Raw genomic sequence first — 20806 nt, 5'->3', positions numbered from 1 at the left:
TATGTAATATCTATTTTCAATATTGATTCGACTTATTTTTTTGTTATGTAATATTTATTTTCAATATTGATTTGACGTTTATTTTTTTTTTATGTAATATTTATTTTCAATATTGATTTCACGTTTATTTTTTTGGTTATGTAATATTTATTTTCAATATTGATTCGACTTATTTTTTTGGTTATGTAATATTTATTTTCAATATTGATTTGACGTTTATTTTTTTTGGTTATGTAATGTTTATTTTCAATATTGATTTGACGTTTATTTTTTTTGTTATGTAATATTTATTTTCAATATTGATTTGACGTCATTTTTGGTTATGTAATATTTATTTTCAATATTCATTTGACGTTTATTTTTTTTGGTTATGTAATATTTATTTTCAATATTGATTTGACGTTTATTTTTTTTGGTTATGTAATATTTATTTTACATATTGATTTGACGTTTATTTTTTGGTTATGTAATATTTATTTTCAATATTGATTTGACGTTTATTTTTTGGTTATGTAATATTTATTTTAAATATTCATTTGACGTTCATTTTTTGGTTATGTAATATTTATTTTCAATATTCATTTGACGTTTATTTTTTGGTTATGTAATATTTATTTTCAATATTGATTTGACGTTCATTTTTTGGTTATGTAATATTTATTTTCAATATTCATTTGACGTTTATTTTTTGGTTATGTAATATTTATTTTCAATATTGATTTGACGTTCATTTTTTGGTTATGTAATATTTATTTTCAATATTGATTTGACGTTTATTTTTTGGTTATGTAATATTTATTTTCAATATTGATTTGACGTTTATTTTTTGGTTATGTAATATTTATTTTAAATATTCATTTGACGTTTATTTTTTTTGGTTAGGTAATATTTATTTTCAATATTGATTTGACGTTTATTTTTTGGTTATGTAATATTTATTTTCAATATTGATTTGACGTTTATTTTTTTTGGTTATGTAATATTTATTTTCAATATTGATTTGACGTTTATTTTTTGGTTATGTAATATTTATTTTAAATATTCATTTGACGTTTATTTTTTTTGGTTATGTAATATTTATTTTCAATATTCATTTGACGTTTATTTTTTTGGTTATGTAATATTTATTTTCAATATTGATTTGACGTTTATTTTTTGGTTATGTAATATTTATTTTCAATATTGATTTGACGTTCATTTTTTGGTTATGTAATATTTATTTTCAATATTCATTTGACGTTTATTTTTTTGGTTATGTAATATTTATTTTCAATATTGATTTGACGTTCATTTTTTGGTTATGTAATATTTATTTTCAATATTCATTTGACGTTTATTTTTTTTGGTTATGTAATATTTATTTTCAATATTGATTTGACGTTTATTTTTTTGGTTATGTAATATTTATTTTCAATATTGATTTGACGTTTATTTTTTGGTTATGTAATATTTATTTTAAATATTGATTTGACGTTTATTTTTTTTGGTTATGTAATATTTATTTTAAATATTGATTTGACGTTTATTTTTTGGTTATGTAATATTTATTTTCAATATTCATTTGACGTTTATTTTTTTTGGTTATGTAATATTTATTTTAAATATTGATTTGACGTTTATTTTTTGGTTATGTAATATTTATTTTCAATATTGATTTGACGTTTATTTTTTTTGGTTATGTAATATTTATTTTAAATATTCATTTGACGTTTATTTTTTTTGGTTATGTAATATTTATTTTCAATATTGATTTGACGTTTATTTTTTGGTTATGTAATATTTATTTTCAATATTGATTTGACGTTTATTTTTTGGTTATGTAATATTTATTTTCAATATTGATTTGACGTTTATTTTTTGGTTATGTAATATTTATTTTAAATATTCATTTGACGTTTATTTTTTTTGGTTATGTAATATTTATTTTCAATATTCATTTGACGTTTATTTTTTTTGGTTATGTAATATTTATTTTCAATATTGATTTGACGTTTATTTTTTTTGGTTATGTAATATTTATTTTCAATATTGATTTGACGTTTATTTTTTGGTTATGTAATATTTATTTTAAATATTCATTTGACGTTTATTTTTTTTGGTTATGTAATATTTATTTTCAATATTCATTTGACGTTTATTTTTTTGGTTATGTAATATTTATTTTCAATATTGATTTGACGTTTATTTTTTGGTTATGTAATATTTATTTTCAATATTGATTTGACGTTCATTTTTTGGTTATGTAATATTTATTTTCAATATTCATTTGACGTTTATTTTTTTGGTTATGTAATATTTATTTTCAATATTGATTTGACGTTCATTTTTTGGTTATGTAATATTTATTTTCAATATTCATTTGACGTTTATTTTTTTTGGTTATGTAATATTTATTTTCAATATTGATTTGACGTTTATTTTTTTGGTTATGTAATATTTATTTTACATATTGATTTGACGTTTATTTTTTGGTTATGTAATATTTATTTTCAATATTGATTTGACGTTTATTTTTTTTGGTTATGTAATATTTATTTTAAATATTGATTTGACGTTTATTTTTTGGTTATGTAATATTTATTTTCAATATTCATTTGACGTTTATTTTTTTTGGTTATGTAATATTTATTTTAAATATTGATTTGACGTTTATTTTTTGGTTATGTAATATTTATTTTCAATATTGATTTGACGTTTATTTTTTTTGGTTATGTAATATTTATTTTAAATATTCATTTGACGTTTATTTTTTTTGGTTATGTAATATTTATTTTCAATATTGATTTGACGTTTATTTTTTGGTTATGTAATATTTATTTTCAATATTGATTTGACGTTTATTTTTTGGTTATGTAATATTTATTTTCAATATTGATTTGACGTTTATTTTTTGGTTATGTAATATTTATTTTAAATATTCATTTGACGTTTATTTTTTTTGGTTATGTAATATTTATTTTCAATATTCATTTGACGTTTATTTTTTTTGGTTATGTAATATTTATTTTCAATATTGATTTGACGTTTATTTTTTTTGGTTATGTAATATTTATTTTCAATATTGATTTGACGTTTATTTTTTTGGTTATGTAATATTTATTTTCAATATTGATTTGACGTTTATTTTTTTGGTTATGTAATATTTATTTTCAATATTCATTTGACGTTTATTTTTTTGGTTATGTAATATTTATTTTCAATATTCATTTGACGTTTATTTTTTTTGGTTATGTAATATTTATTTTCAATATTCATTTGACGTTTATTTTTTTTGGTTATGTAATATTTATTTTCAATATTGATTTGACGTTTATTTTTTTTGGTTATGTAATATTTATTTTCAATATTGATTTGACGTTTATTTTTTTGGTTATGTAATATTTATTTTCAATATTCATTTGACGTTTATTTTTTTTGGTTATGTAATATTTATTTTCAATATTGATTTGACGTTTATTTTTTTTGGTTATGTAATATTTATTTTCAATATTGATTTGACGTTTATTTTTTTGGTTATGTAATATTTATTTTCAATATTCATTTGACGTTTATTTTTTTGGTTATGTAATATTTATTTTCAATATTCATTTGACGTTTATTTTTTTTGGTTATGTAATATTTATTTTCAATATTCATTTGACGTTTATTTTTTTTGGTTATGTAATATTTATTTTCAATATTGATTTGACGTTTATTTTTTTTGGTTATGTAATATTTATTTTCAATATTGATTTGACGTTTATTTTTTTTGGTTATGTAATATTTATTTTCAATATTGATTTGACGTTTATTTTTTTGGTTATGTAATATTTATTTTCAATATTCATTTGACGTTTATTTTTTTGGTTATGTAATATTTATTTTCAATATTGATTTGACGTTTATTTTTTGGTTATGTAATATTTATTTTAAATATTCATTTGACGTTTATTTTTTTTGGTTATGTAATATTTATTTTCAATATTGATTTGACGTTTATTTTTTGGTTATGTAATATTTATTTTAAATATTCATTTGACGTTTATTTTTTTTGGTTATGTAATATTTATTTTCAATATTCATTTGACGTTTATTTTTTGGTTATGTAATATTTATTTTCAATATTGATTTGACGTTTATTTTTTGGTTATGTAATATTTATTTTAAATATTCATTTGACGTTTATTTTTTTTGGTTATGTAATATTTATTTTCAATATTGATTTGACGTTTATTTTTTTGGTTATGTAATATTTATTTTCAATATTGATTTGACGTTTATTTTTTGGTTATGTAATATTTATTTTCAATATTGATTTGACGTTCATTTTTTGGTTATGTAATATTTATTTTCAATATTCATTTGACGTTTATTTTTTTGGTTATGTAATATTTATTTTCAATATTGATTTGACGTCTTTTTTTTGGTTATGTAATATTTATTTTCAATATTCATTTGACGTTTATTTTTTTGGTTAGGTAATATTTATTTTCAATATTGATTTGACGTTTATTTTTTTGGTTATGTAATATTTATTTTCAATATTCATTTGACGTTTATTTTTTTGGTTATGTAATATTTATTTTCAATATTGATTTGACGTCTTTTTTTTGGTTATGTAATATTTATTTTCAATATTCATTTGACGTTTATTTTTTTGGTTAGGTAATATTTATTTTCAATATTGATTTGACGTTTATTTTTTTGGTTAGGTAATATTTATTTTCAATATTGATTTGACGTTCATTTTTTGGTTATGTAATATTTATTTTCAATATTGATTTGACGTTCATTTTTTGGTTATGTAATATTTATTTTCAATATTGATTTGACGTCTTTTTTTTGGTTATGTAATATTTATTTTCAATATTCATTTGACGTTTATTTTTTTGGTTAGGTAATATTTATTTTCAATATTGATTTGACGTTCATTTTTTGGTTATGTAATATTTATTTTCAATATTGATTTGACGTCTTTTTTTTGGTTATGTAATATTTATTTTCAATATTCATTTGACGTTTATTTTTTTGGTTAGGTAATATTTATTTTCAATATTCATTTGACGTTTATTTTTTTGGTTATGTAATATTTATTTTCAATATTGATTTGACGTTTATTTTTTTGGTTATGTAATATTTATTTTCAATATTGATTTGACATTTATTTTTTTTTGTTATGTAATATTTATTTTCAATATTGATTTGACGTTTATTTTTTGGGTTATGTAATATCTATTTTCAATATTGATTCGACTTATTTTTTTGTTATGTAATATTTATTTTCAATATTGATTTGACGTTTATTTTTTTTTTATGTAATATTTATTTTCAATATTGATTTCACGTTTATTTTTTTGGTTATGTAATATTTATTTTCAATATTGATTTGACGTTTATTTTTTGGGTTATGTAATATCTATTTTCAATATTGATTCGACTTATTTTTTTGTTATGTAATATTTATTTTCAATATTGATTTGACGTTTATTTTTTTTTTATGTAATATTTATTTTCAATATTGATTTCACGTTTATTTTTTTGGTTATGTAATATTTATTTTCAATATTGATTCGACTTATTTTTTTGGTTATGTAATATTTATTTTCAATATTGATTTGACGTTTATTTTTTTTGGTTATGTAATGTTTATTTTCAATATTGATTTGACGTTTATTTTTTTTGTTATGTAATATTTATTTTCAATATTGATTTGACGTCATTTTTGGTTATGTAATATTTATTTTCAATATTCATTTGACGTTTATTTTTTTTGGTTATGTAATATTTATTTTCAATATTGATTTGACGTTTATTTTTTTTGGTTATGTAATATTTATTTTACATATTGATTTGACGTTTATTTTTTGGTTATGTAATATTTATTTTCAATATTGATTTGACGTTTATTTTTTGGTTATGTAATATTTATTTTAAATATTCATTTGACGTTCATTTTTTGGTTATGTAATATTTATTTTCAATATTCATTTGACGTTCATTTTTTGGTTATGTAATATTTATTTTCAATATTGATTTGACGTTCATTTTTTGGTTATGTAATATTTATTTTCAATATTCATTTGACGTTTATTTTTTGGTTATGTAATATTTATTTTCAATATTGATTTGACGTTCATTTTTTGGTCATGTAATATTTATTTTCAATATTGATTTGACGTTTATTTTTTGGTTATGTAATATTTATTTTCAATATTGATTTGACGTTTATTTTTTGGTTATGTAATATTTATTTTAAATATTCATTTGACGTTTATTTTTTTTGGTTATGTAATATTTATTTTCAATATTGATTTGACGTTTATTTTTTGGTTATGTAATATTTATTTTAAATATTCATTTGACGTTTATTTTTTTTGGTTAGGTAATATTTATTTTCAATATTGATTTGACGTTTATTTTTTGGTTATGTAATATTTATTTTCAATATTGATTTGACGTTTATTTTTTTTGGTTATGTAATATTTATTTTCAATATTGATTTGACGTTTATTTTTTGGTTATGTAATATTTATTTTAAATATTCATTTGACGTTTATTTTTTTTGGTTATGTAATATTTATTTTCAATATTCATTTGACGTTTATTTTTTTGGTTATGTAATATTTATTTTCAATATTGATTTGACGTTTATTTTTTGGTTATGTAATATTTATTTTCAATATTGATTTGACGTTCATTTTTTGGTTATGTAATATTTATTTTCAATATTCATTTGACGTTTATTTTTTTGGTTATGTAATATTTATTTTCAATATTGATTTGACGTTTATTTTTTGGTTATGTAATATTTATTTTCAATATTGATTTGACGTTCATTTTTTGGTTATGTAATATTTATTTTCAATATTGATTTGACGTTTATTTTTTGGTTATGTAATATTTATTTTACATATTGATTTGACGTTTATTTTTTGGTTATGTAATATTTATTTTAAATATTGATTTTACGTTTATTTTTTGGTTATGTAATATTTATTTTCAATATTCATTTGACGTTTATTTTTTTTGTTATGTAATATTTATTTTCAATATTGATTTGACGTTTATTTTTTTTGGTTATGTAATATTTATTTTCAATATTCATTTGACGTTTATTTTTTTTGGTTATGTAATATTTATTTTAAATATTGATTTGACGTTTATTTTTTGGTTATGTAATATTTATTTTCAATATTCATTTGACGTTTATTTTTTTGGTTATGTAATATTTATTTTCAATATTGATTTGACGTTTATTTTTTGGTTATGTAATATTTATTTTCAATATTCATTTGACGTTTATTTTTTTTGGTTATGTAATATTTATTTTCAATATTGATTTGACGTTTATTTTTTGGTTATGTAATATTTATTTTAAATATTCATTTGACGTTTATTTTTTTTGGTTATGTAATATTTATTTTCAATATTCATTTGACGTTTATTTTTTTGGTTATGTAATATTTATTTTCAATATTGATTTGACGTTTATTTTTTTTGGTTATGTAATATTTATTTTCAATATTGATTTGACGTTTATTTTTTTTGGTTATGTAATATTTATTTTCAATATTGATTTGACGTTTATTTTTTTTGGTTATGTAATATTTATTTTCAATATTGATTTGACGTTTATTTTTTTGGTTATGTAATATTTATTTTCAATATTCATTTGACGTTTATTTTTTTGGTTATGTAATATTTATTTTCAATATTCATTTGACGTTTATTTTTTTTGGTTATGTAATATTTATTTTCAATATTCATTTGACGTTTATTTTTTTTGGTTATGTAATATTTATTTTCAATATTGATTTGACGTTTATTTTTTTTGGTTATGTAATATTTATTTTCAATATTGATTTGACGTTTATTTTTTTGGTTATGTAATATTTATTTTCAATATTCATTTGACGTTTATTTTTTTTGGTTATGTAATATTTATTTTCAATATTGATTTGACGTTTATTTTTTTTGGTTATGTAATATTTATTTTCAATATTGATTTGACGTTTATTTTTTTGGTTATGTAATATTTATTTTCAATATTCATTTGACGTTTATTTTTTTGGTTATGTAATATTTATTTTCAATATTGATTTGACGTTTATTTTTTGGTTATGTAATATTTATTTTAAATATTCATTTGACGTTTATTTTTTTTGGTTATGTAATATTTATTTTCAATATTGATTTGACGTTTATTTTTTGGTTATGTAATATTTATTTTAAATATTCATTTGACGTTTATTTTTTTTGGTTATGTAATATTTATTTTCAATATTCATTTGACGTTTATTTTTTGGTTATGTAATATTTATTTTCAATATTGATTTGACGTTTATTTTTTGGTTATGTAATATTTATTTTAAATATTCATTTGACGTTTATTTTTTTTGGTTATGTAATATTTATTTTCAATATTGATTTGACGTTTATTTTTTTGGTTATGTAATATTTATTTTCAATATTGATTTGACGTTTATTTTTTGGTTATGTAATATTTATTTTCAATATTGATTTGACGTTCATTTTTTGGTTATGTAATATTTATTTTCAATATTCATTTGACGTTTATTTTTTTGGTTATGTAATATTTATTTTCAATATTGATTTGACGTCTTTTTTTTGGTTATGTAATATTTATTTTCAATATTCATTTGACGTTTATTTTTTTGGTTAGGTAATATTTATTTTCAATATTGATTTGACGTTTATTTTTTTGGTTATGTAATATTTATTTTCAATATTCATTTGACGTTTATTTTTTTGGTTATGTAATATTTATTTTCAATATTGATTTGACGTCTTTTTTTTGGTTATGTAATATTTATTTTCAATATTCATTTGACGTTTATTTTTTTGGTTAGGTAATATTTATTTTCAATATTGATTTGACGTTTATTTTTTTGGTTAGGTAATATTTATTTTCAATATTGATTTGACGTTCATTTTTTGGTTATGTAATATTTATTTTCAATATTGATTTGACGTCTTTTTTTTGGTTATGTAATATTTATTTTCAATATTCATTTGACGTTTATTTTTTTGGTTATGTAATATTTATTTTCAATATTCATTTGACGTTTATTTTTTTGGTTAGGTAATATTTATTTTCAATATTGATTTGACGTTCATTTTTTGGTTATGTAATATTTATTTTCAATATTGATTTGACGTTCATTTTTTGGTTATGTAATATTTATTTTCAATATTGATTTGACGTCTTTTTTTTGGTTATGTAATATTTATTTTCAATATTCATTTGACGTTTATTTTTTTGGTTAGGTAATATTTATTTTCAATATTGATTTGACGTTCATTTTTTGGTTATGTAATATTTATTTTCAATATTGATTTGACGTCTTTTTTTTGGTTATGTAATATTTATTTACAATATTCATTTGACGTTTATTTTTTTGGTTATGTAATATTTATTTTCAATATTGATTTGACGTTTATTTTTTTGGTTATGTAATATTTATTTTCAATATTGATTTGACGTCATTTTTGGTTATGTAATATTTATTTTCAATATTGATTTGACGTCATTTTTGGTTATGTAATATTTATTTTCAATATTTATTTGACGTCTTTTTTTTGGTTATGTAATATTTATTTTCAATATTCATTTGACGTTTATTTTTTTGGTTATGTAATATTTATTTTCAATATTGATTTGACGTTTATTAATTTTTTTAGATGAGGATTGATTATTCGTATTAGTATTCATTGCACACTGTTCTCATCTCGAGTGCGATTTTCACAACGATTCGGTCCTCCTAAGTAATACAATTGTGAATTACTTAGGCTCTCTATCCAGTCATAGCTGATGGAACAAGAGCACGCTATCCCCATGTAATAAATAAAGGGTTCTGCTCAAAATTCCGTCCATATTCCCCGAGTTCGACAAAAACATTCAAGTTCGACAAGATACACCTGAAAAAGGTCGGAGGTTACATCAACAAAAACGTGAAAAAAATCACACTCAAGATAAAAACAGTAGTGATGAATAATACCAATATTGATTTTTTTTTAATAGTTTTTTTAAAACTCTTATTAGTCCTCTCATTCCATTGAGTAACTTTGGAAGATTTTCAAATTTGATGTTGGATGGATTTGCTTTTCATGTATGCTTATTTGGTTGGGTAGTATTGTTGTATGTTCTTTTTTTTTTAGTTATTTCAGAATAACTTGTATTTTCAGTGAGGTTACAGGCTTCTCGAAAGGTTCTATTTTTATATATTCTTATTAATTGCATTTTCTTTCTTCCATTTGTCACAATCTTTGAATTTGCGATATAGTTTTTTGGCAATTAATGCATTTTTTGTTCTTTCTTTACAATCTGCGTGTGCCTTGTTATCCCCACATCTATAATGCATACTAAAGAGCATGTGCATCAGTCTTGATGGTGTCCGTATCACTGCCAGTTGTAGCAGCTGAATGGGTTTGGTAAAAAAAAAAACATTCAAAAGAAACAGGGGAAAAAAAACAAAAAAAAACATTATCTGCCAAGAGGTGCAGGATGGAAGGAGTAAATTAAAGATTGCTTCTAACAATGTTATTTTATTATTTGTCTTGAACTATGTAGCACAGCATTACTTTCTGAGTATTTATTAGTTCTTATTAATTTATCTAATTGGGGTCATTTCTATATTAAAAAAAAAAAAAAAAAAAAAAACCCAGCTCTATCAAAACATGTTGATTAAATATATTTCTCATTCTGTGGAATTTCCACGGGTCATGTTAATCTATTAATTTCTAAATGTCGATTGATATTAATATTTATGCATAGTTTACGACCGGGCAATGTCGGGCAGCCTTCTAGTATTGCATAAATTCAATTTTTCTAGTTTTATCTCCTATTTAGCCACATTTAACGTTTCCATAATGAGTCTTTTTGCATCCACTCCATCAATTATTATTAGGGCAACAGCATATTTTCATTGTTTTGACTCGAGTGTGTATCTGCGGATATCCTATATGCTTTTATATAGAGCAATGTGGTTCTTGGTTGATTAAGTGTGCCGGATATATACTCGAGAGTCAAAACAATAAAAGAATATGCTGTTGTCATAGCCCTAATTATTATCCTTTTTGATATTTTTGAGAATCTATCCTGCACTTTCTGCAGGTGTGCCTTGTTTTATGAAATCTGTAAGATTTGCTATTAATAAATGTACATCCGCTACGTCTGTAGCAATCCTATCTCGAGAGCAATTGGTGTATGGGGTTTTCATAAACGATAATGCTTTCTACATGAATTTGGAATATTTCTGAGCCAATTTGTATTATTTGGATTCTTCCGACTACTGTTCCCATCTTGAGTGTCATTTTTCACGTTTCGGCTGATGTGACCTTCAGAAGCAGCTTGTCGAACTCGGGAACCTAGATAGAATTTCAAACAAAACATTTTATTTACTTCACAGGGTTAGCATGCTGTCATTCCAGCAGCCATGACTGGATAGAGGGCCTAAGTAATTCGCAATTGTATTTTCGATCGTTCACACTGAGGATTGAACCTTGAAGAACTGCTCCACAGGTCCTTCGATGTAATTAATACTGCTATTTCAAGAGCTTGTTCTAAAGTTAAATCCCTTTTGCTCATTAGGCATTCCTGGATGTTAATGTCTTTAATTTCAGAGACTAAACGGTTCCGTATGCATCCATCAACGTTCTATTCAAATTTGCAGTATTCAGGCATTTTTGCAATGCAACCACATAGAATCATTTATAAATTCTTGTCTCGTGTTAAACAAAGATATTTCATGAATTACATTGGATGCCGGTTTAGCACATCTATCAGCTCAACTAATTCATCAAACGGTTTCCGTTCTAACCTCTTACCACACGTTCTGTCACGATAAGCAATAAGAAAATAGCCTTTTTCTTATCTTCATTCTCAATATCAGCCACCGATTGCCACAGCTCATAGCACCTGAAAGTTCATTACTCAAACTACTAACATTCACAGGTAACATAAATTGGAACAAATACATAGAAGACTTGCCAATGCTGCTGCAAGAAAGATGGGCTCCCTTTACCAATCTAGAGAAATAATCACACTTGCTAGTATCCCATATCCCTACAAGGCCATTATTCGCTCACGCATGTAGTATTGTTATCACGTTCAGGTTGGTACACCAATCATTAGTCTGACCCTCTTGGACAGGATCGAAAAAAGTCTAATAAGTTCCACACTATCTAACGTGTTCAACTCCGTCTCGTCACAACAAAGTTGCATCCCTGAGCTTGTTATACAAGAATTTTTATGGAATGTGCTACACTGGTGATCTCTATGTAAATATTCCCAGTTAATTCGTCAGTCAGCAAAATCCCACCTCTTCACTGTAGAGATCCCCCAGCTGATTTTCTCAAACTGGCAGCTTTCAGAATTCACTGAACAAACATTTTCATTTCAGAAATCCCCACTTAGGATACCACCAATTCACAGTATCCCCTCTTATAGCTCAGTTGAATTGTATGTGGAACCTTTATCCAATTTTAAGTCTTAATCTCCAGCAACTTCGTGTTGGCATCTTCCAACAGGTTACGTAAGTAATCAGAATCAAAGTGCTTAGCCAATCGGCTGCCAGAAGACAAATTTCAACAAAAGTGTTTTTAATAAATGTAATTCTAAATACGCACAGAATTTGATACCGGTGAGCAAAGTTGAGTAAACGTCTGTACTGAGGATAACTTCTAAATGACTCACTTAGAATCGATTCATAACTAATGCCTTTATCCATGGCTGAGGAAATAAGAACAATGTACCTTGTGTATTATATAAAAGGTTGGTTCAACTTTACTATGATGTGTCATCCAACTCAATTGTGTATTTTTGAACAAAAGCATTTCAGAGAAAAATATTACATACTTAAAGTAATGTCGTAATTAGTATAAATTCCAAAATTTACAAAACATTGTCCAGTAGAAGACTTACTAGAGCTAATTTTCAGGGGGGGGGGGGGGAAAATGTATTATCGAGAATAAGCAAGACGGTAGACTTGAAAGCAGTTATCTCCCCCTGATTTCAAGCGTCTAAAGATTTAATTTACAGTGAAATTGCAACTTCAGAAAATTCTGTTTTTACTTATAGTTATTTTTCTACTGGGCCATTTTTTGGAATTTATATTAATTTCAGCATGACACGTAAGGACGTCATGTTTTTTATGAAATGCATGTTTTTGGAAGACACACTAAAGTAAAGTTGCACCAAGAAGTTTAGCTCCAAAAGATTCCAAAGTTTGAAAAGATGCCCTTAAAGAAGGTTGGAAATTACATCGGTCGAAACCTCATGACAAAACTCCAGATGAGAAGAGTTGTCTGATAATCTAAATTAGCAATCCTCATGTAAAAGATCCGAAACAGAATTTACATACTGGTGGTGGTGGGGTGGGGGTGGTGGTCTTGCAAGGTTGTAAAATACGCTTACATATATTTTAATTCATGCAAATTTCATATTTATTAGTACAGAGCTAATTTTCTATTGAATATTATATTGTACCTAATGTATAGTACGGATTAAAAAAAACTGATTTGGATGTCATCAGGTGGATAAGAAGAAACTGAAAGAAATCAAGATTTTACCGCTACAACGCAAGTGGAAGTGAAAAGGGTTTAAAAATTAATGATTAAAAAGTTGACTTGCAGAAAGGAGCTCACGCAGGTGCAGAAATGAAGGTTGGCTTCAGGCCAGTTTCTGCTTCCCCACAAGAAGGGGGAGCTCTGGCAGTGTCCAAATGAATAGCAATTGTTTGATATGAAGGGTTTCCTCGACATTGATCAAAGCTGATTGCCGTTAAGACATCTCGTCCACAAAGAGCAGGCTAACCAATTTGCTTCGATGAGTTTTACTTCATTTATATGAAATAGACCAACAAACACACAAAAGGACAGAATAGAGGGGATTTTAGAAAAGTCTATCAAAATAAATGTAGAGACGACGCCCACTCACAAATTATAGATATTATGATCTAGGAAGCACATAAAAAGTTCTATTAAAAAAAAAATAAATAAAATAAAAAAAAAGTAACCCTTTCAAGATCCTCCTCCCACTTTTGCCATATATATATATATATATATATGTCTTATTTGTAGTATTCCGAATTTTACTGGGTTTATATAATTCAGTAATCGTTCATATACCAATAAATTTTAAACCAAGCTAAACTGTAAGCTACAAAATTATCATATTTCATAATTGAGCATTCATATATTGTTTTAACAAAAATCAAGACATCAAGGAATGGATTGATAGCAACAAATAGTGTATTCCATCGTTAGTTACAATTGTTTCAAGACTATTCGGACAAATCCAAACATTATGGAAACCATTTCCCTTATAAGGAAAAGAAAACAAGCCAAAGTATTTTACCTATATCGCATCCTTTCAAAGAACATAATGTTTTATTGTTGAAGTGTTTTTTTTATTCAATAAGTCTGAAGAAAAGCTGTTCTTGTGAAAATTTTCAAACGAGATAATGTTTGGATTTGTCCGAATAGTCTTGAAACAATTGTAACTAACGATGAAATTCAATATTTGTTGCTATTAACCCATTCTTTGAAGTCTTGGTTTTTGTTAAAACACTATATATATATATATATATAGATAGATAGAACATGACCACCATTATAGATTTGACTACACTTTTTGAAACTATAATTTCTTCATATTTTAGAGAAACTATTTGTTTCTTGGAATTTTAAACATTTTCGTTTTCAGCGTCCTGAAAACCTGTAATAGTAATTTTAAAGGATTTTTTGAGGATGGAAAACAAAAACAAAAATAACAAAGCAGTTTTGTTTCATTTCGATAATGACCGAGAAAAATGGGGGGGGGGAGGAGAGAGAGAGAGAGAGAGAGAGAGAGAGAGAGAGAGAGAGAGAGAGAGAGAGAGAGAGAGAGAATAATTTGATATTTTCATTTCCGGTTCAATGTTTTGCTGTCTTAATTCGAAGTCGAGGCAAACTATTTCCTTGGGCCGAATCATACCCATATTAAAGACTCAACATTACCAAGAGTTTCATTTTTTAAGTTTTATTAAAAAAAAATAAAAATTCTAAACATATCGTAATTATAAATTGATTCTCACGTAGTTATTGTCTCCCTGATTCTACTTTCGCTTTTTCTCGCTCATATGTCCTTATTCCGAATTCGTAGCAGTGAAAGAGCCAACATTAGTGAATTTTTTTTTTTTTTTGCACAATAAAAATTATAAAACATTTTTCGGCACTTCTGCAGTTAGTGGGCGATAACTAATTTCTTCTTGATCAAATAAATAAACAAGATTTTTTTCTGAACACAAAAATTTTAATAAAACAATTTTTGGGTTTGTATTACACAGATTTGAAAAAATTGTCACACAATTATAGAACAAATAAATGTTAGCGAAAGCAAGATAAATTACTTTTCTACCTAACTGGATATATTTTTAGTGTTTTTATTTAATGTAACATGTTTATTCAGCTCGAAAAACATACAGTGTTTACCTATGTATTGGAAAATTAAAAATGGCGCCCGACTCTCTTGAACATGGTAAGTTTGGGAAATGGAGTTAAAAATAAAAAACTAGACAAAATACTGTTAGAAACTCAATATATTTTACCATGACATTGGCTGACATATATTTACTGGGTTTTTAACAGTATTTTGTATAGTTTTTTTTATTTTTAACTCCTTTTCCAAAACTTACTGTGTCAAAGAGAGAATCGGGCGCCATTTAAAATTTTCTAATACATCAGTAAGCACTGTTTTTTTTAGCTGAATAAACATGTTACATTAAATAAAAACACTAAAAACATATCCTGTTAGGTAGAAAAGTAACTTATCTTGCCTTTGTTTGTTATTTGTTCTTTTTGACAACTTTTCGAATCTATATGTATAGTAATACGAACCCTAATTTTTTAAAAAATAAAGCAAAGGATTTTTATAAAATAATTGGTATTTTTTTTTTTTTACGACCTGCCCTGCGTAATATAAACACCCTCAACCACTCATGTTAAGAATGGCTTTCAGAATAAACACCATCAACCCACCTAAAGAATGGCTTTCGAAATGGAGGGGGTATTTATTCCGAAAGCATGGGGAGGTTGGGGTGTTTGTAATACCCTGGGGCACGTCGTAAAAATTTACCAAATAATGTTGGGTTTGTATTACTATACAGATTCGGAAAAGTTGTCAAAAAACAAATATATAACAAATAATTGTTATTAAAGGCAAGATAAGTTACTTTTCTACCAAACTGGATAATTTTTTAATGTTTTTTTATTTAATGTAACATGCTTATTCAGCTCGAAAAACAGTGTTTACCGATGTAGTGGAAAATTTAAATATAAACACTAAAAAAATTATCCAGTTAGGTAGAAAAGTAATTTATCTTGCCTTTGATAACATTTGTTTTTTTTTAATCTGCATGTATAGTACTACAAACCCGAAAAAATTTTAATTAAACTTTTTCGAATTCAAATAACATTGAAGGGTCAACAACAAATTAATTTAAATGAAACCGAAAAGCGCTACCTGGTGACAGTTAAGCAAAACACTAGTAGTGTCAGAAACCTATCTTAAGAATGCATGAAAAAAAAAGAAAAAAAAAAAGAAAGAATAATTCGACCTATCTTTACAAGCTTATAACTACTTGAAAAATGTACAATTAAAGGAGCAAAGACCAAATTTTAAAAAAATAACAGGTTTAATAGCAAATTATGCAATATTTGTTTTTTTTTTTTAATCGGTTTTCTTTAAAAAAGATTTGAAGCAAATCAACGAAATTTTACTTCGATTATACAAAAAAAAAAAAAAAAGAAATCGAATAGATACAAATTAAAAAAAAATCACTTACCTATAAAAAATACTATTCTAATGTCTAGTTCCATTCTTCATTAAGAACTTATCCATATTTATATTTTAAATTCCTTTTATTTTTTTAAAGGAAAGAATTTTTTAAACTATTTGAAAAAAGCGCCATTACGTAAGCATTTTTATGTTCTTATCGAAAAACCGGAAGTAGTGTTCTTGTTTAGAACTACGGATGGACAGAAGGCAGTAAAAAAAACACGTTTACATCAGCCGTCTAGCCTTGGGCGTGAAGAAATGTGTTCCCATTAGGTAAAAAGGGGTTTGTATTACTGTACACAGATTCGAAAACGTTGTCAAAAAACAAATATATAACAAATAAATGTTATCAAAGGCAAGATAAATTACTTTTCTACCAAACTGGATATAATTTTGGTGTTTTTATTCAATTTAACATGTTTATTCAGCTCGAAAAGCATAGTGTTTACCGATGTATTGGAAAATTCAAAATGGCGGCCGACTCTCTCTTTAACACGGTAAGTTTGGGGAAAAGGTTATAAATAATAAACTAGACAAAATACTATGAAAAAAAAACACCGAATATATGTCAAGTTATGTCACGGTAACATATATTGAGCAAATTTCTAACAGTATTTTGTCTAGTTTATTATTTATTACACCTTTTTCCGAACTTACCGTTCGAAAGAGAGAGTCGGCCGCCATTTTGAATTTTCCAATACATCGGTAAACACTGTATGCTTTTCGAGCTGAATAGACATGTTAAATTGAATAAAAACACGAAAATTATATCCAGTTTGGTAGAAAAGTAACTTATCTTTCCTTTGATAACATTTGTTATATATTTGTTTTTTTGACAACGTTTTCGAATCTATGTGTACAGTAATACAAAGTTTTTTAAAAAATAAAAAATATTTCTATTATATTTTAAACAACTTTAATAGTTTATTTTGGAAGTATAATCCATAAAGAAAATAAACAACCCACTTTTAAAAGAGAAATTACGAGTTTTTTTTTTTTTTTTTTATAGTTTATTCGCAGTTTTCTGTTAGGGGTGTCAAAAATTTCCAAAACTCTAGTGAAACAAAAAAAAAACACAAAAAAAAAAAAAAACATGGCGCTCGCCCAAATACTGCAGAAGTGCCCATTTTTCTTATGTGCAGTAATTTATCAGTTTGAAATAGGTTAAACTAAAAACCATTATTAATGATTTAATTCCATTTTTTTTTACCCGATTAAATAATTCGAAATAAAGTTTTATCAAAACAAAAATTTTTACTATGCAAAAAAAAGAGGGGAAAAAATCTACTGATGTCGGTCCACTGCTACGAATTCGAAATAGGGGCATGTGAGCGAGAAAAAGCGAAAGTAGAATTAGGGAACCAATAACAACACGAGAACCAATTAATTATATCTAAATGAAGACTAATTTTGTTATTTTTATAATTTTCATTTTAATAAATCGCTTCAAAATAGGGTTTACATAATTACGTGATGGAAAATATATATATATATTTAAAAAAAAAAAAAAAAAAAAAAAAAAAAAAGGACATTGTTGAGTTCTCACCGCTTCCGGTAACAGGCTCGCATAAAACTTCGGGCGACTTTAGTTGACAATAACATAAAAATGCTATCGGGTGGGGTGGGGGAATAATAAATAGCACTGTCTATATTCTTCACAAGTACCAAGCTTCAATATTGACAAAATGTTTGATTTTCTTTCGAATTAAATCAAAATAATTTTGTTTTCATTTCAGAATTGAACAATTTTTTATTTGAACTTTTAAGTATAAAAAAAAAAAAAAAAAAAAAAACCTTTCAAAATTGAATAATAAAAAAAATATTTGCATGAATTTGTGAATAATTAGCATTTGGGTTATTTTGATAGTTTTGAATATGGTTTTTAAATAAACGTTAAATAGAACTCACGGTTTTATTTTACTGTAGTCAACTTAAATCGTTGGTGTTTTAAACTAGAGTAAAAATAAAGAAAATATATTCAGATGAAATTTAACAAAAAACACAAAAAGGAATTAAATGAAATTCAATTTCACTACCATCTTTGATTTCGAAAAAGTGGAACTCTCCTTTCTTTCAAGTTTTTTCAACTTTATTAAAAATAATCCCAGGACAATTTTAGTTTCAAACAAAATAGAAAAACTTACGAATAAAAAAAAAACTCAGCATATCCACGCAAATCAAAGAGAAAGTTTAAGTAGAGGAAAAGAAAATTTAAATTACTTTCAAGTCGATCTAAAAATGAATTTCTGACTGTCAGCGAAAAAAAAAAAAACATTTTCTTTTTTCCATGTGGTTGGCCAAATTTTTGTCAACTTACTTTGAATCGGTAAATGGGTTTTGTGGCCGTGGAATAACCGGCCAACATGATGGCTATCTTTTCCATCGAGCCATGGAGATTGGTACCTTCTCGGTACATCTGCACAGAAACATCTAAAAGATACAACCGGGTGGTATTCATCTTGACGAAGGGACGGAGAGGGATATTAATACTAGAAATAACTAATAGCTACCCGCGCTCTGAACCGGTGTTCACCGACATCTGTCGCCTCTAAAATTCTTGACCCCCCCCCCCTTTTGTATTTATTTTGTTTCTTTTTCTGATTTTATATTGCGTCTTTTTTGTTTTATTTTGTTTCCTTTTTTTGGGGGGGGTTATCTTGCTTCATTTTTTTTAAAATTTAATTTCGTTTCTTTTTAGCTGTTATTTTGTTTACCTTGTTGGTTTTCTTTTCTTTTCTTTTTTTTGGGTTATGGTATAAAGGTGAGGTCCGAAAATCCAGCCCGTTCTAAATCGGGGGAAGGTGGGTTTGTCACCGGTGTCGAGGAAGAACCTGGCTCCTTCGAATAAACGCGGCAAAAAAGTAAACAGATACTGTTTAAGTTTATCAGTTTGTGTTTGTGTTAAATACTTTCAACTTATTTTTCCAAACAAATTGTAGATCTTTAAAAGAAACCCCTGTTTTCGTGGCGTAAAGGAAAAGGTGCTTATGCTCTTATGTTACCGTGCTATTTTTTTTTAGTACAGAAAAATTACAAAACACTCTCCCCTCCCTCTGTTAATAATGGCTTTCTTGGCTTTCTAAATAATGTTATTTCAGTACGGTAACATAAGTGCATAAGTACAAAAATACATGTTTAAAATGTAAAACAAAAACAAAACTATTTGTCCCTATTTACTTTTCTCCCCACGAGAGCAAAATTAGACGCAAGGTCAGTTTTTAATGTAGGGGGGGGGGCAGCTCACCAACAAGAGACATTCTAGATTGCGACAGAAATAAAAATTGCGTCAGTTTAGAAGGATTTCGCCTTCACTTACCTAGGACAGAAAAACTGCAGAACAGATACTTAATTTTGCTCATAATATTTGACATCTCTCTTACATGCAAAGACTTCACTGAAGAGGAGAGGGAAGTGTTTTGTAATTTTTCTGTAATTTCACCTAACAATTTAAAAAATATTGTAAAACGTGCAAATACTATTTTTTTAAACAGCATGGTAACATAAGTGCATGAGCACCTTTTTTTCTTATACGCAATGAAAACGGTTTTCTTTCAGACATGTACAATTTGTTTTGAAAAATAAATTGAAAGAAACCCATATCTATTTAACACTGTAGCGACAACTATATATGGCCGGAACAAATCTGTGGCAGAGACATTTCATAGTAATCTCCATTTTCAACATACATGCGTATGAAGAATGCGTAAAGACACAACGTTGTAATTTGCCCATCTGCACACTTGTGATAAAGGACTACGTTACGATTTGTGCATAGTGATACAATAAATACTCTGGAACATTCTGGAACTCGCCTATATAAGCTTTTGTGCACGTAAATCAAATCAGTTCAGGATGCAGTTCTATGAATAACAACGCTGCCCGACTTTGTCGTTGTGTGATGTCAAACCATTTGCATGACTTTGTGCAAGTCATACACCTAAATTTTCATCATGGAAAGTATCATATTCAATGAGGATTAATTCTTTTCAA

General features: G+C 25.2%; 1 protein-coding gene across 1 annotated transcript in view; it reads right to left on the bottom strand.

Annotated features, from left to right (window-relative positions):
* The window catches only part of LOC145254760 (uncharacterized), a 52738-nt gene extending 33377 nt beyond the window's left edge, over positions 1–19361 (bottom strand). Inside the window, exon 1 of the mRNA XM_080113510.1 lies at positions 19134–19361. Coding sequence (XP_079969636.1) covers positions 19134–19274 — 141 coding nt within the window. The 5' untranslated portion in view covers positions 19275–19361. The remainder of the gene's footprint in view (positions 1–19133) is intronic.
* Between the last annotated feature and the right edge of the window lie 1445 nt (positions 19362–20806).

This window comes from Euprymna scolopes, chromosome 30 (assembly GCF_053919585.1).
Source record: "Euprymna scolopes isolate OS-2025 chromosome 30, ASM5391958v1, whole genome shotgun sequence".
Lineage (NCBI taxonomy): Eukaryota > Metazoa > Mollusca > Cephalopoda > Sepiida > Sepiolidae > Euprymna > Euprymna scolopes.
This window is presented reverse-complemented; position numbering and strand designations above follow the sequence as displayed.